Genomic DNA, 17,104 nt, shown 5'->3' with positions numbered 1-17,104 from the left:
CCTCCCCTATTAAATTTATGGCGCCTGAAGCCAGATTAGGCTAGCGATTGGGAGTGATTGCAGCTGGCTTGAGAGGGAGACATCAGAGCAAAGAGTTCTCTCTTTTTTAATTCATCATCGCGCCTGAAGCCGAATTCGGCTAGCGATTTGAAGAGCCTGCAGCTGGCTTGTGGCGTCAACCATTGGAGCGCGATTCTTCGACTCGCAAGCATACTTCCCATATTTCCGATGGTCTTAGGCGTCCCCTGGCAAATTGTCATTCGACCCCCAACGGGGTCGCGACCCACAGGTTGAGAACCGCTGCTCTAGAAAGAGTGCAGAGAAGAGCAATAAAGATGATGAGGGGACTGGAGGCTAAAACATATGAAGAACTGTTGCAGGAACTGGGTATGTCTAGTTTAATGAAAAGAAGGACCGGGGGAGACATGATAGCAGTCTTCCAGTATCTCAGGGGCTGCCCCAAAGAAGAGGGAGTCAAGCTATTCTCCAAAGCACCTGAGGGCAGGACAAGAAGCAATGGGTGGAAACTAATTAAGGAGACAAAGAACTAAGGAGGAATTTCCTGACAGTGAGAACAATCAATCAGGGGAAAAACTTGCCTCCAGAAGTTGTGAATGCTCCGACACTGGAACATTTTAAGAAGATGTTGGATAACCATTTGTCTGAAGTGGGGTAGGGTTTCCTGCCTAAGCAGGGGGTTGGACTAGAAGACCTCCAAGGTCCCTTCCCACCCTTATTCTGTCTGCATTGGTATCCAAGAATTAAAAATACGAGACGAGACCTCTTGCACCCACTCTGATGACTCTAAAAATTGTGTTGATGTGAGAGGTGGTTATAGATTAGAGTCTTGAAATGGCCCACTTCGCCTTAAGTGCTATACAACCAATTTTGTGGCGTCTTGTTTTTCCCCTTCAGGTACGCTTCAGGCTAAAGAATTCCAGAAACGTTGCATGCAGTCCATTCTTACCCAGACAGACGTGCGGGGCTCTGAAGACTGCCTCTATCTAAACATCTGGATCCCTCAAGGGAAGAAGCAGGGTAAGGTTACGCTAGAACGTAGAATTCGCCCATCGTTGTTTTTTTTTTTTTAATTTTTGCTCCTTATTCGGTTGCTGCCTTTCCAGGAAAGGAGTTAGCAAGGAAGCGTCAAACTCTCGTTTTTGAAAAACCAGACTATGCCTCGAGCTCCATGGTCTTCCAGGTCTGGAAAACCTAGAGCCAGTCCCCCGCAGAAAATTGGATTGAAAAAAAAGGAGGTTGTGAGAAACTTTGACCGGAATTGTGTTTCAAGGGGAATGTAAAATAGATCGGTGTTTATTTTTTATTTATTTATTTATTTATTTATTAAATTTCTATACCGCACCATCTCCCGAAGGACTCAGGGCGGTTTACAGCCATATTTAAAATACACGATAAATACAAAGTAATAAATAACAATATTAAAAACAATTAAAACCAAATAGTTAATGGCCCAATCACTAAAAACGGTCCATCTCCCGAAGGACTCAGTGCGGTTTACAGCCATATTAAAATACACGATAAATACAATTCGTATACTGCACGAATCAAGAAGAGGGCCGTGAAAATATTTGCAGATCCCTCGCATCCTGGACATAAACTGTTTCAACTCCTAACCTCATCATAATTCCCTCAACACTGTCAGACTATTTACTGAATCTGCACTACTATTAATCGTTTCATAGTTCCCATCACCAATCTCTTTCCACTTATGACTGTATGACTATAACTTGTTGCTGGCAATCCTTATGATTTATATTGATATATTGACCATCAATTGTGTTGTAAATGTTGTACCTTGATGAACGTATCTTTTCTTTTATGTACACTGAGAGCATATGCACCAAGACAAATTCCTTGTGTGTCCAATCACACTTGGCCAATAAAATTCTATTCTATTCTATTCAAAGTAATAAATAACAATATTAAAAACAATTAAAACCAAATAGTTAATGGCCCAATCACTAAAAACGGTCAAAGACCGCTTTAAAACCATTTAAAATTTCGTTTAAAATATATTTTAGGCTAGTCCCGCTCGATGAAATAATAAGGTCTTCAGTTCACGCTTGAAGGCCCGGAGGTCGGGAAGTTTTCGTAACCCCGGAGGTAGCTCGTTCCATAGGGCTGGTGCCGCCACAGAGAAGACCCTCCCCCTGGGGGCCGCCAACCGACATTGTTTGGTCGACGGCACCCTGAGGAGGCCCGCTCCGTGGGAGCGCACAGGTCGTTGGGAGGCAAACGGTGGCAGAAGGCGGTCTCGTAAATATCCCGGTCCTAAGCCATGGAGCGCTTTAAAGGTGGTAACCAACACCTTGAAGTGCATCCGGAAGGCTACCGGCAGCCAGTGCAAGCCGCGCAGGATAGGTGTTTATTGGGAGCAACGCGGTGCTCCCTCTATCACCCGCGCGGCCGCATTCTGGACTAGCTGGAGCCTCCTGGTGCTCTTCAAGGGGAGCCCCATGTAAAGAGCATTGCAATAGTCCAGGCGGGAAATGACGAGGGCATGAGTGACCGTGTGTAGGGAGGTGTAATCTACCGACAAGTTCGTTTTCCCAAAGGTGTTTTTCTAAAAGGCAAATGGATTTCCTTGGGTTGTTTTTTTCCCTTCCCCCTTGAAATTGTTTTGCTTCTTATCCAAGAAGCTTCTTCAGAACTTCAGAACCGAAGAAGCTTCTTGGATGAGAAGCGAAATGTTTCCAGGAAAAAAAAAAACACCGAGAAAGTCTAAAGGCACCTTTGGACAACCTGGATGGGTGATCGGTCTCATTCGAGACAATGGTGAATCCGCATTCAGATGGGAGGTTGGACAACTAGCCTCGTGGTGCGACCGAAACAATCTGGAACTGAACACACTCAGAACCGTAGAAATGGTGGTAGACTTTAGGAGAAACCCTTCCATATTTCCACCTCTTACAATACTAGACAACACAGCATCAACAGTAGAGACCTTCAAATTTCTAGGTTCTACCATATCTCACAACCTAAAATGGACACCCAACATCAAAAACGTCAGCAAAAAAGCACGACAAAGAACGTTCTTTCTGCGCCAACTCAGGAAGCTCAAACTGCCCAAGGAGCTGCTGATCCAGTTCTACAGAGGAATTACTGAGTCTGTCATCTGCACCTCCATAACTGTCTGGTTCGGTTCTGCAACCCAACAAGACAGACACAGACTTCAGAGGATCATTAGAACTGCAGAAAAAACCATGGCTTCCGTTGAAGACCTTTATACTGCATAAGTCAAAAAGAGGGCTGTGAAAATATTTACAGACCCCTCACATCCTGGTCATAAATTGTTTCAACTTCTACCTTCAAAACGACACTACAGACACAAGGACAGGTTTTCCCCCAAACGCCATCACTCTGCTAAACAAATAATTCCCTCAACACTGTCGAACTATTTACTAAGTCTGCACTACTATTAATCTTCTCATCGTTCCCATCACCCATCTCCTCCCACGTATGACTGCATGACGGTAACTTCATTGCTTGTATCCTTACGATTTATATTGATATTGTTTCCTGATTGCTTATTTGTATCCTATGACTATCATTAAGTGTTGTACCTTAGAATTCTTGACGAACATATCTTTTCTTTTATGTACACTGAGAGCATATGCTCCAAAGACAAATTCCTTGTGTGTCGAATCACACTTGGCCAATAAAAAATTCTATTCTATTCTATTCTATTCTATTCTATTCTATTCTATTCTATTCTATTCTATTCTATTCTATTCTATTCTGTGTTAAATTTATACTCTATGACTATCATTAAGTGTTGTAAGTGTTGTACCTTGATGAAGGTATCTTTTCTTTTAAGTACACTGAGAGCTTATGCACCAAGACAGATTCCTTGTGTGTCAAATCACACTTGGCCAATAAAAAATTCTATTCTATTCTATTCCTATTCTGTGATTGAGAATCTCCATAGACAATATGTTGGTTTACGTACCAGGTCCTAAATTCACATCAGATGTGATACCCATGGCCTCCAGTCGACATTTGAAGACCCCCGGTTGGCTTTTTCAAATAACCAACTGCATTTCTTGGTCTGCTGAAGGTCAGCAGGTTGATCTGACATAGCGTCTCCTGCGCGAGCAGCGGGATTGGACTAGAAGACCTCCAAGGTCCCCTTCCAGCTCTTATTTCGATCGGTTGACCTGGACATTCTGATTCAAGGCGGGTCAAAACGTGTTTCATGTTTCTCTTTGCTTTGCCATCTCTCCTTGTGTTTCAGTCTCCACCAATTTGCCGGTGATGATCTGGATTTACGGCGGGGCCTTTATCTGGGGAGGCGGACAGGGGGCCAACTTCCTGAAGAATTATTTGTACGACGGGGAGGAAATCGCCAGCCGCGGGAAGGTGATCGTGGTGACTTTCAACTACCGGGTTGGCCCGTTGGGTTTCCTAAGTACCGGAGATGCAGCTCTGCCAGGTAAAGTCCAGCTCTTGGGAGAGTTTGGCTCGTCTCCATCCGTCCGAAGACCCAACGGTCTTACAACGGTCGCAACGTTATTGTTTTCGTTTTTCGGTTACTTTTCATGACTTGCTTTTAGTAGCAAGGTTTCTATTTATTTGTCCATCGATCGATCCTGACTCCGGAAGAATTACATAGAAAAATCCCTGCATTTTTGGTGTGTGTGTGGGGTTATTTTTAGGAAGAGATGCCCTTTGCCCGCTCCTTAATAGAAAGTGGGACTGGCCCAAAGTCACCCAGTTTCCATGCCTAAAGTAGGACTAGAATTTCCAATCTCCTGGTTACTAGCCTGGTCCCTTCACCACTACACCAAACCAGCTCTTTCTTTTCCTGGATTACTAAGAAAGCATGAATAATATTATAAACAAGAGAGAAGAATGGTTGCTTAATGCTTCATGTCCTCCTCCTCTTCCTCCTCCTCTTCTTTTTCTTTTTTCTTTTTCTTCTACTCCTCTTCCTCCTCTTCTTCCTTCTTCTTCTCCACCTCTCTTCTTTTTCTTTTCTTCTTCTTCTCCTCCTCCTTCTCTTCTTCCTCTTCCTCTTCTTCTCCTTTCCCTCCTCTTCTCCTCCTCCTCCTCCTCTTCCCCCCTCCTTCTTCTTCTTCCCCTCCGCCTCTTCTTCCTCTTCTTCTTCTTCTTCTTCTTCTTCTTCTTCTTCTTCTTCTTCTTCTTCTTCTTCTTCTTCTTCTTCTTCTTCTTCTCCTCCTCCTCCTCCTCCTCCTCCTTCTCTTCCTCTTCTTCTTCCTTCCTCCTCTTCTCCTCCTCCTCCTCCTCCTCCTTCTCCTTCTCCTCCTCCTCCTCCTCCTCTTCCTCCTCCTTCTTCCCTCCGCCTCTTCTTCTTCTCCTCCTCCTCTTCCTCCTTCTTCTTCCTCCTCCTCCTTCTCTTCCTCCTCTTCTCCTCCTCCTCCTCCTCTTCTCCTCCTCCTCTTCTCCTTCTTCTTCCTCCTCCTCCTCCTCCTCCTCCTTCTCCCCTCCCCTCTTCTTCTTCTCCTTCTTCTTCTTCCTCCTTCTCCTCCTCCTCCTCCTCCTCCTCCTCCTCCTCCTCCTTCTCTTCCACTTCCTCTTCTTCCTTCCTCCTCTTCTCCTCCTCCTCCTCCTCCTTCTCCTTCTTCCTTCCTCCTCCTCCTCCTCCTCCTCTTCCTCCTCCTTCTTCTTCCCTCCGCCTCTTCTTCTTCTCCTCCTCCTCTTCCCCTCCTCCTCCTTCTTCCCTCCTCCTCTTCTTCCTCCTCTTCTTCTCCTCCTCCTCCTCCTCCTCTTCTCCTCTTCTTCTTCTTCTCCTCCTCCTCCTCCTCCTCCTCCTCCTTCTCCCCTCCCCTCTTCTTCTTCTTCTTCTTCTTCTTCTTCTTCTCCTCCTCCTCCTCCTTCTCCTCCTCCTCCTTCTCTTCTTCCTCTTCCTCTTCTTCTCCTTTCCCTCCTCTTCTCCTCCTCCTCCTCCTCCTCCTCCTTCTTCTTCCCTCCGCCTCTTCTTCTTCTCCTCCTCCTCTTCCCCTCCTTCTTCTTCTTCCCTCCTCCTCCTCCTCCTCTTCTTCTCCTCCTCCTTCCTCCTCCTTCTTCTCCTCTTCTTCCTCTTCTTCTTCCTCCTCCTCCTCCTCCTCCTCCTCCTTCTCCCCTCCCCTCTTCTTCTTCTTCTTCTTCTTCCTTCTTCTTCTTCTTCTTCTTCTCCTCCTCCTTCTCCTCCTCCTCCTCTCTTCCTCTTCCTCTTCTTCTCCTTTCCTCCTCTTCTCCTCCTCCTCCTCCTCCTCCTTCTTCTCCTTTTCCTTCTCCTCCTCCTCCTCCTCTTCCTCCTCCTTCTTCTTCCTCCGCCTCTTCTTCTTCTCCTCCTCTTCCCCTCCTTCTTCTTCTTCCCTCCCCTCTTCTTCCTCCTCTTCTTCTCCTCCTCCTCCTCCTCCTTCTTCTCCCCTCTTCTTCCTCCTTCTTCTTCCTCCTCCTCCTCCTCTTCCTCTCCTTCTCCTCCTCCTCCTCCTCCTCCTCCTCCTCCTCTTCTCCTTCTTCTTCCTCCTCCTCCTCCTCCTCCTCCTTCTCCCCTCCCCTCTTCTTCTTCTCCTTCTTCTTCTTCCTTCTTCTTCTTCTCCTCCTCCTCCTCCTCCTCCTCCTCCTCTTCCTCTTCCTCTTCCTCTTCTTCCTTCCTCCTCTTCTCCTCCTCCTCCTCCTCCTTCTCCTTCTTCCTTCCTCCTCCTCCTCCTCCTCCTCCTCCTCCTCCTCTTCTTCTTCTTCTTCTTCTCCTCCTCCTCCTCTTCCCCTCCTTCTTCTTCTTCCCTCCTCTTCTTCCTCCTCTTCTTCTTCTCCTCCTCCTCCTCCTCCTTCTTCTCCCCTCTTCTTCCTCCTCCTCTTCTTCTCCTTCTCCTCCTCCTCCCCTCCCCCTCTTCTTCTTCTTCTTCTTCTTCTTCTTCTTCTTCTTCTTCTTCTTCTTCTTCTTCTTCTTCTTCTTCTTCTTCTTCTTCTTCTTCTTCTTCTTCTAGGCAATTATGGGCTCAAAGATCAACACATGGCTATCGCTTGGGTCAAGAGAAACATCAAAAATTTCGGAGGAGACCCTGACAACATCACAATCTTCGGGGAATCTGCTGGCGCTGTCAGCGTCTCCTTACAGGTGAGGATGCTGGAAGGCTCTCAGCTGCCTAGTAGTGGGTGTTTCTAAGGACTCTTTTGAAAATGTGGGGTGATTTCTTGGTGGCAGACCCAAGACAAACAGGGCCACCTTTTAAGACCTCAAAAAGATGCTTGTTTCAGTGTCACTGGGTTTCACGTGGCCTGCTAATCTCCCCAAAGCAAACCACCATCTGTATAATCCTAAATTTTGCTTTGCTCTCCTAGGCCAACACAGCTAGTAAAACTCCTTTGGAACTAAGTCCGTGTTTAATTCAGTTCTGGGATTCATGTGTTGTGTGAATGTGTCTTGCTTTGTCTGTTGAGAATCAAGTCATGATTCCTGAAAGGAATAGTTCGGTTTATGAGGGGTGCTTGGTGCTGTCTGAGCTTGGTGGTTTTCTTGCCGACGTTTCATGACCCAACTAGGTAACATCATCAGTTGTAGAAGGGAGTAGGACTTTCTCTCTGTTTATATACAGGAGTTCTGAGCTTGGTGGTTTTCTTGCAGACATTTCATGACCCAACTAGGTAACAACATCAATGCTACCAAGCTCAGACAGCACCAAGGACCCCTCATTTCAACCCTGAGCTCCAAATATACTCACTTTTTTATTAGTCAGGTTTATTTCTCCAGCCTTCTCAACCAGATTGGTTTGGAATTCATTTCCTGAGAATTCCAGCTCTGCTGAAATTGAAATCGTAGAGTTTTTTTTTTTTTTTTTGCATTTATATCCCGCCCTTCTCCAAAGACTCAGGGCAGCTTACACTATGTTAGCAATAGTCTTCATCCTATTTGTATATTTATATACAAAGTCAACTTATTGCCCGCCAACAATGTGGGTCCTCATTTTACCTACCTTATAAAGGATGGAAGGCTGAGTCAACCTTGGGCCTGGTGGGACTTGAACCTGCAGTAATTGCAGGCAGCTGCTGTTAATAACAGACTGCATTAGCAGTCTGAGCCACAGAGGCCCCTAAGAGTTCCAAAGCTTTTTCTCTTTCCTGCATGTAGACCCTGTCACCGTACAGCAAAGGTTTGATGAAACGGGCCATCAGCCAGAGTGGAGTCGGTCTATGCCCTTGGGCCATCCAAAAAGACCCCCTATACTGGGCTATCAAGGTAAAGCAGAACTTACACATGACATTCTTGGGGCTTCCCTCCTTCTATGTTGCGTCCAGGCCTGGCTTCTGAACCTACCTGAGATGCTGGTGGAGGTTCATTGGGGTTCTCCTAAGATTCTGTCCATGTTCCTCTTGTAAAAGTGGATTGGAGAAGCTAGAAGGCGGGAGTGGAACAGCTGTCCTCCATGTGATCTTCAAAGACTGGTCCTAGAGACCACCGTTGGCCCATTACAGATGAAGACTGAGATGTTCCTCAGTCAAGAGTGGCTCCTGCCCCTTGAAATCTCTCTCCCCAAATTGAGTAATTCAGATGGTTGTGGATTGTGAGGCCACCTAGCTCTGGAGATCTTCCATAGTTAGCTCTGGATAGGGTTGGGCAGTCCCTTGACAGAGCTGGCGCACAATTTTGAATAGTTCGGAGAACCGGTAGTAAAAATTCTGACTGGCCCCACCCCCATCTATTCTCTGCCTCCCGAATCCCAGCTGATCGGGAGGAAATGGGGATTTTGCATTAACCTTCCCCTGGAGTGGGGTGGGAATGGAGATTTTACAGTATCCTTCCCCTGCCACACCCACCAAACCAAGCCACGCCCACCAAGCCACACCTACCAAAATTTTGAAACCCACCACTGATCCCCAATTAACTTCTGACTGCCCTAAAAGAGATTGGACTATATTTGGCATGTTTTGAGCCCCATCAATTAAAGAGGCTCACTTTATGAGACCCAGATCTGTTCCCTGTTTCAGCCCCTGCCCTATAGAACAACTCCTCTCCAAAGTGGGTCACATACTTTTAGGACTCTGAAGACCGGCCCTTTCATTGCAGAGCTGATCCAGTTGTAACTTTGAGTTGTTTGCTTACTCCTCGATTTAATAGGTTCTTAAGTTTGATGAATAACTTAAAATTTAATTAAAATAAATGTGAGTCGGTTGTCTGAATTTTTTTGATCAATTCTGAATGGAGACGCTTAAGGGTCCCCGAGTCCCTTTTCCTTTTCCGGTGCCATCGTAACTTCGGTCATTAAATGGACCATTGTAAGTCGAGGACTGCCTATGAGGATCAATCAGTCTCTGCAGCAGCCGGATAAATACAAAATTCCGCCTTTCCAGACTGCGCAGAAAGTGGGCTGCCGGACAGACAACACCACCGTCCTGGCCAACTGCCTCCGAGTTACCGATCCGAAGGCACTGACCCTCGCTTACCATCTGGAAGTCACCAACTTGCGCTGTAAGTCGGAATGGGGAAGAGTGTCGGGGGTGGAGTTGGGGGGTGGGTGGGAGAGTTTCATAAGCCCACCCAAAGGAAGAGTTGAGCTTCTAATAAAGGAGAATATTTGTAGCTCAGGGTTGAAATGAGGAGTCCTGGGTGCTCCATGCGCATGGCTGGCTGGGGAATTCTGGGAGTGGAAGTCCACAAGTCTTAACGTTGCCCAGGTTGAAGAGCCCCCGGTCTACAGCCAGAGATTTATCAATAGCCCTTAGACTTAGATACCGCTTCACAGTGCTTTCCAGCCCTCTCTAATCGGTTTACAGAGTCAGCCTCTTGCCCCCAACAATCTGGATCCTCATTTTACCCACCTCGAAGGATGGATGGAAGGCTGAGTCAATCTTAAACTGGTCAGGATCGAACTCCTGTCTCTGTGGGCTCACCACTGCACCATCTAGATAGATACATAGATTAAATAGATACCATCTAGATAGATACATACATACATACATGTACATAGAATAGATACATACATACATACATGTACATAGAATAGCTAGATAGATACATAAAATAGATAGATGGATGGATGGATGGATGGATGGATAGATAGATAGATAGATAGATAGATAGATAGATAGATAGATAGATAGATAGATGATAGATAGATAGATAGATAGATAGATAGATAGATAGATAATAGGGTCGGTAGGTAGGTAGATTAGATTAGATAGATAGATAGATAGATGGATGGATGGATGGATGGATGGATGGATGGATGGATAGATAGATAGATAGATAGATGATAGATAGATAGATAGATAGATAGATAGATAGATAGATAGATAGATAGATAGATAATAGGGTCGGTAGGTAGGTAGATTAGATTAGATAGATAGATAGATAGATGGATAGAGCAACAGCAATAGCCCTTAGACTTATATACTGCTTTGCAGTGCTTTTACAGCCCCCTCTAAGCAGTTTACAGAGTCAGCCTCTGGCCCCCAACAATCTGGGTCCTCATTTTACCCACCTCGGAAGGACGGAAGGCTGAGTCCACCTTGAGCCAATCAGGATCGAACTCCTGGCAGCGAGCAGAATTAGCCTGCAATACTGCACAGATTCAACGCTTGTTCCTGACAAATGCCCCTCCCCACCCGCACCTCCTTACATCTCAGTCCCCAGGTGTGCCTTGTGAAAGAGGGCACTCTCCTCTCTCGTAGCACGCTCAGTCTGCGTTGGTCTCGCCTTCTCTCTTCTCCCCATACTCTAGAACAGTGATGGCTAAACTTTTTGCCGTCGTGTGCCAAAAGTGGGGAGGGGGGAGCGCGGGAGTGTGTGTGTGTCACAAGTGCCCGTGCCCACACCCATAGTTTCATGCGACACCCCCCCGCGCATGTGTGTCTCCCCCCCCCCCGAGCTCCCCTCACTTTTGGCACAGCGGGCCCGGTAGACCTGTTTTTCACTCTCCCCAGGCTCCAAAGCCTTTCTAGGAGCCTGGGGAGGGCAAAAACGGCCTCCCCTCCCCCCCAGAGGCCATCGCCGGAGCTGAGCTCGCATGCTCACCGATATGGCTCCATATGCCACCTGTGGCAGGCGTGCCATAGGTTCGCCATCACGACTCTAGGATCAGGAGGGGGGAAGTCCTTGCTCTTCTCCCCAGTCCTCCCTGTCCGATTCAGAAAAGCCTTGCCTGGACTGAGTCTGCCCTTCCCCAGTTTCCTCCAAGGCCAATGGAGCCAGCCCTCTCCATCTCGTGTTCCCCTCCACCCCACCCCACCCCGGGGCGTGGCACCTGCTTCCTCTCCGAACTGATGGGAATTTGTTGGCTGTCTTCTTCCCCTGCAGACCCGTTGGTCCATTATCTGGCTTTCACCCCGGTGGTGGATGGAGACTTCATCCCCGATGACCCGAAGAACCTCTTTGCCAACGCGGCGGATGTGGACTACCTCCTCGGAATCAACGATATGGACGGACATTTCTTTGCTGGCATCGACGTGCCGGCCATCAACCGTCCCCTGGCGAAGATCACCCCGTAAGGAGGGCAGGCGAATAGATGCTGGGCACTGGGGTGGGGCGTTCGGCAGTTCAAATCTCACCGGGCTGAAAGTTGACTCAGCCTCCCGAGGTGGGTAAAACGAGGACCCAGATTGTTGGGGGGCAATAGGCTGACTCTGTAAACTGCTTAGAGAGGGCTGTTAAGCACTGTGAAGTGGTATATAAGTCTAAGTGCTATCGCTCTTCCTTCCTTCCTTCCTTCCTTTCCTTCCTCCCCACCCCCCCTGCGCGAGCGCTCCAGTTTTAGCACTCGGGGCCGAAAAGGTTCGCCAATACTGGGATAGGGACTTGGACGTATTCTCCAAAGTGCCCGAAGGAATAGAATAGAATAGAATAGAATAGAATAGAATAGAATAGAATAGAATAGAATAGAATAGAATAGAATAGAATAGAATAGAATAGAAAGTGGAATGGAAGAAGAGAAAAGAAGAGAAAAGAAGAGAAATTCAGAATAGAATAGAATAGAAATTTAGAATGGAATGGAATGGAATGGAATGGAATGGAATAGAATAGAATAGAATAGAATAGAATAGAATAGAATAGAATAGAATAGAATAGAATAGAATAGAATAGAATAGAAAGTGGAATGGGAGAAGAGAAGAGAAAAGAAGAGAAAAGAAAAGAAGAGAAATTCAGAATAGAATAGAATAGAAATTTAGAATAGAATAGAATAGAATAGAATAGAATAGAATAGAATAGAAAGTGGAATGGAAGAAGAGAAGAGAAGAGAAAAGAAGAGAAAAGAAGAGAAATTCAGAATAGAATAGAAATTTAGAATAGAATAGAATAGAATAGGACGTATTCTCCAAAGTGCCCGAAGGCAGGAATAGAATAGAATGGAATGGAATGGAATGGAATGGAATGGAATGGAATGGAATAGAATAGAATAGAATAGAATAGAATAGAATAGAATAGAATAGAATAGAATAGAATAGAATAGAATAGAATAGAATTTTTTTATTGGCCAAGTGTGATTGGAGACACAAGGAATTTGTCTTTGGTGCATCTGCTCTCAGTAACGGAAGCAGCAACGGATGGAAACTAACCAAGGAGAGAAGCAACCTAGAACTAAGGAGGGATTTCCTGACTGTCAGAACAATTGTTCCTAAAAGGGGATAGAAATGTGATGATGGATCCTTTCGTTTTCTTTTCTTTTTTTGTTTTTAGGCAAAACGTCTACCGATTAATTCAGGGACTGACGGTCGAGAAGGGCCCTGCAGGAGCCGACGCGGCCTACGCCGTGTACACACAGGTGTGGAGCAACACGGAAAACCAAGAAGTCATGAAGCGGACAGTGGTGGATCTGGAGACGGATTATATCTTCCTGGTTCCCACTCAGCAAGCACTTCAGCTGCATCAAGAAAACGCCAAGTAAGCGACAAAAGATTTGGAAGGGGTCCCTCGTTGGTGTGGGGCATGTCTTGCTGACGGCTGGGCCTCTCGTAGAATCATAAGTCCAGAAGGGACCTTTGAGGTCTTGTAGTCTCAAGCAGACCACCCTATATCATCATCATCTTTTAACGACCCAATAATTTCTTGAGAGGTGGAGTCTGGGCAAATGAATGAAGCTAGCGGAGTGTTTACTGGCCAGATGCCTTTCCTGTCGCCAGTGCGGAGTTTTGTTCAGCAGATAAATCCTCATTGTGTCCAGAGAGAGAGAAATATCTGCCTCTACCCAGGATCGAACTCAGAGAGTCCTGATTGTGAGGCGAGAGCTCCACCTCTAGGCCACCGCACCCACTCCTAGGAGACCCTATATCCGTGATGGTGAACCTATGGCTTGCGTGCCAGAGGTGTCATGCAGAGCCCTCTCTGGGGGCACATGCGCTGTCGCCTTTTGGTTTCTTTTGGTTTCCATTTTTGGGCCTTTTCCAGGCTGTTTTTCCGGCCAAAAACGATCTGTTTTCTAGCCACTTTTTTGGCTTTTCCAGGCCGTTTTTGGTCCGGAAAACGGTCTGTTTTCTGGCCATTTTTTTTTTTTTGCCTTTTCTAAGGCGTTTTCCAGGCTGTTTTTGGCCCAGAAAACGGTCTGTTTTTTGGCTATTTTTTTGGCCTTTTCTAGGGCGTTTTCCAGGCTGTTTTTGGCCCGGAAAACGGTCTGGTTTAGCTATTTTTGGCCTTTTCTAGGGCGTTTTCCAGGCTGTTTTTGGCCCGGAAAACGGTCTGTTTTCTGGCCATTTTTTTTTTTTGGCCTTTTCTAAGGCGTTTTCCAGGCTGTTTTTGGGCCGGAAAACGGTCTGTTTTTTGGCTATTTTTTTGGCCTTTTCTAGGGCGTTTTCCAGGCTGTTTTTGGCCCAGAAAACGGTCTGTTTTTTGGCTATTTTTTTGGCCTTTTCTAGGGCGTTTTCCAGGCTGTTTTTGGGCCGGAAAACGGTCTGTTTTTTGGCTATTTTTTTGGCCTTTTCTAGGGCGTTTTCCAGGCTGTTTTTGGCCCGGAAAACGGTCTGTTTTCTGGCCATTTTTTTTTTGGCCTTTTCTAAGGCGTTTTCCAGGCTGTTTTTGGGCCGGAAAACGGTCTGTTTTTTGGCTATTTTTTTGGCCTTTTCTAGGGCGTTTTCCAGGCCGTTTTTGGCCCAGAAAATGGTCTGTTTTTTGGCCATTTTTTTGGCTTTTCCAGGCCGTTTTCTAGGCTGTTTTTGGCCCAGAAAATGGTCTGTTTTTTGGCCATTTTTTTGGCTTTTCCAGGCCGTTTTCTAGGCTGTTTTTGGCCCAGAAAATGGTCTGTTTTTTGGCCATTTTTTTGGCCTTTTCCAGGCCGTTTTTGGCCCAGAAAATGGTCTGTTTTGGGGGCAAATTTTTGGCCTTTTCCAGGCCGTTTTCCAGGCCGTTTTTGGCCCAGAAAATGGTCTGTTTTGGGGGCAAATTTTTGGCCTTTTCCAGGCCGTTTTCCAGGCCGTTTTTGGCCCAGAAAATGGTCTGTTTTTTGGGCATTTTTTTTTGCCTTTTCCAGGCTGTTTTCTAGGTTGTTTTTGCCCGGAAAACGGTCTGTTTTTTGGCCATTTTTTGGCAGTTTTCAGGCTGTTTTTCAGGCCAAAAACACCCTGGGAAATGACCAAACAGGCATGCCCACGCCAGCCACCTGGTCTTTGGGTTTACTGCGTTCCGGCGTGCGCGCTTTCCACTTTGGGCACTTGGTGCTGCAAAGGTTCACCATCACTGCCCTATATCATTCTGGACAAATGGTTGTCCAACCTTTCCTCGAAAACCTCCGGCGATGGAAGCGCCCAGAACCCTGGGGAGCTAGCCGTTCCATCAAGGACAGGAAGTCTTCGACTTACAACAGCTGGTTTAGTGACCGTTCAAAGTTACAACGGCAACTTTGACAAAGTTGGCGGAGGACCGTTTTCCACACTTAACGACCGTTGCAGCATTCCCCTATAGTGATCAAAATTCAGGCGTTTGGCAACTGATTCATATTTATGACGGTCGCAGTGCCCCGGGGTCACATGACACGCACATACCCCCTTTTGCGACCTTCTGATAAGCAAAGTCATTGGGGTAACCAGATTCATTTAATAAGCATGTTACTAGCTTAATGACTGTGGTGATTCACGTAACAACCGGGGCAAAAACGGTCGTAAAAAATGGGAGCAAAACTTACTTAACAAATGTCTCGCTTGGCAGCAGAAATGTCGGGCTCCATTGTGGTCGTAAGTCGAGGGCTAGTTGCAATCGTTCGTACTATCTTTACCATCCCTCGTTCTGCTTTGCTCATTCCAGAACTGGCAAAACCTACAGCTATCTCTTCTCCGAGCCCTCGCGAATGCCCGTCTACCCCGGTTGGGTAGGGGCGGATCACGCCGATGAGATTCAGTACGTCTTCGGCAAACCGTTTTTTACCCCCTTGGGTTACAAGGCCCGGCACAGGAAGCTCTCCAAAGACATGATTGCTTATTGGACCAACTTCGCCAGGACTGGGTGAGAACTTGGGGTGCAGAGTGGAGCACGCAGCCATGGGGCTGGTTAGGGCCCTGAAAGCCTTCGCTTCCCCCGCCTTTTAAACCCTTTTTAATGTTCCTCTTTTAAATGTTATGTAATTTTTTAATGCTTTATTGTAGTTCTTAAATATGATAGATAGATGATGAGAGAGAGAGAGATGGAGAGAAAGAGAGAGAAAGACAGACAGACAGACAGACATAGACAGAAAAGATAAAAATATAGAAGATAAAAATATAAAGAGAGACAGAAAGAGAGAGAGAGACGGACAGAGAGAGACAGACAAAGACAAACAGAGAAGATAGAAAAGGAAGATCAAGATATAGAGAATATGGAGATAGAGAGAGAGACAGACAGACAGATAAGATTAGATAGACAGACAGACACAGATAAGTTATAATGATAGATAAGATTAGGTAGGTAGGTAGGTAGGTTAGGTAGGTAGGTAGGTAGATAGAGACAGACAGACAGATAAGATATAATGATAGACAGACATACAGACAGATATGATACGATACGATAGGTAGGTAGGTAGATTAGATAGATACAGAGGATAGAGGGAGACAGAAAGTTAGAGATAAAAATAGATAAATAAATATGGATAGATACACAAGAATATAGAAATAGAGATAAATATAGATACCGGTAGATACATAAAAATAGACAAGAGATAAGATAGATGATTAGATAGATAGATAGATAGATAGATAGATAGATAGATAGATAGATAGATAGATAGATAGATAGATAGACAGAAGATAAATAAAGATCAAAATATAGAGAAGTATGGATAGAAAGATAAGATAGAAAAAGATCAAAATATAGAGATGTTGGATGGATGGAGAAAGAAAGAAAAAGAAAGAAAGAAAGAAAGAAAGAAAGAAAGAAAGAAAGAAAGAAAGAAAGAAAGGTAGATAATAGGGAAGGTAGAGATGGATGGATGGATGGACAGACGGACAGAATAGGTACCCTAGAAAGTTTCCAGTTTCCCCCTTGGAAGGTTTTCGGGTACTCTAAAAAACCAAGAGCGTAGTATCCTCAACCTCCAAATCGTCAGCTCAGGAGACCCTGAAGCCGCCTTTGTCCGAAGGAGGCTCCATTTTCTTTTTCCGCGTCACATACAGGATACACATACCGCAGTAAGCTGGTGTGATGTATTTTTGCGTGTGTCTGTGTGTTCCTCTCCCCTCCAGTGACCCCAACCAAGGAGAGTCCCAAGTCCCCATCGCCTGGGTGCCTTACGACACCAAAAGCGCCTTCTACCTCGACATCAACCACGACATCAACTACGAGTCGGTGAAGCAAGGCCTGCGCGCTCTTTACGTCGACTTCTGGAACGTGGTTTACCGCCACCTCCCCGACGCCCGAATCGCTGGGAAGCAAGAACAATAATTTAAAAAAAAAACAAACCAAAAACGAAAACCCGAACCCCGCCTCTGCTGCTCCGTACGTGAAACCAGAATCCAATAAACAAGATCTCGCTCTATTGATATCTTCCCCGTTTGTTCCGCCTGCGGAAGTCCCAAATTCCAGCATCTCTGTTGCATTGGGACACACACATACACACAGAGAGAAAGAGAGAGAGTGAGTGTTAAATCTTGTCTATTAATTTTGAAAAATGAGCTCTCCGGCAGTTCAGGTTAGAATTATGCAGCACACCGGGTGTTCCTGGTGCAACTCTTTGACAACTCTTTAAAG

At 45.9% G+C, this 17,104-nt stretch overlaps 1 protein-coding gene across 2 annotated transcripts in view; it reads left to right on the top strand.

Annotated features, from left to right (window-relative positions):
- Positions 1–17,104, top strand: part of CEL (carboxyl ester lipase) — a 22,144-nt gene extending 5,040 nt beyond the window's left edge. For both annotated transcript variants that reach the window (XM_058159344.1, XM_058159342.1), the window contains 9 exons: positions 916–1,038; positions 4,256–4,453; positions 6,954–7,084; positions 8,096–8,203; positions 9,316–9,433; positions 11,261–11,447; positions 12,638–12,841; positions 15,191–15,388; positions 16,600–17,104. In XM_058159344.1, the coding sequence (XP_058015327.1) occupies positions 916–1,038; positions 4,256–4,453; positions 6,954–7,084; positions 8,096–8,203; positions 9,316–9,433; positions 11,261–11,447; positions 12,638–12,841; positions 15,191–15,388; positions 16,600–16,798 (1,466 nt within the window). In that variant the 3' untranslated portion in view covers positions 16,799–17,104. The remainder of the gene's footprint in view (positions 1–915; positions 1,039–4,255; positions 4,454–6,953; positions 7,085–8,095; positions 8,204–9,315; positions 9,434–11,260; positions 11,448–12,637; positions 12,842–15,190; positions 15,389–16,599) is intronic.

Source organism: Ahaetulla prasina, chromosome 16, assembly GCF_028640845.1.
Source record: "Ahaetulla prasina isolate Xishuangbanna chromosome 16, ASM2864084v1, whole genome shotgun sequence".
Taxonomy (NCBI): Eukaryota; Metazoa; Chordata; class Lepidosauria; order Squamata; family Colubridae; genus Ahaetulla; species Ahaetulla prasina.
Note: the sequence above shows the minus strand (reverse complement) of the source record. Positions and strands in the feature narration are given on the sequence as shown.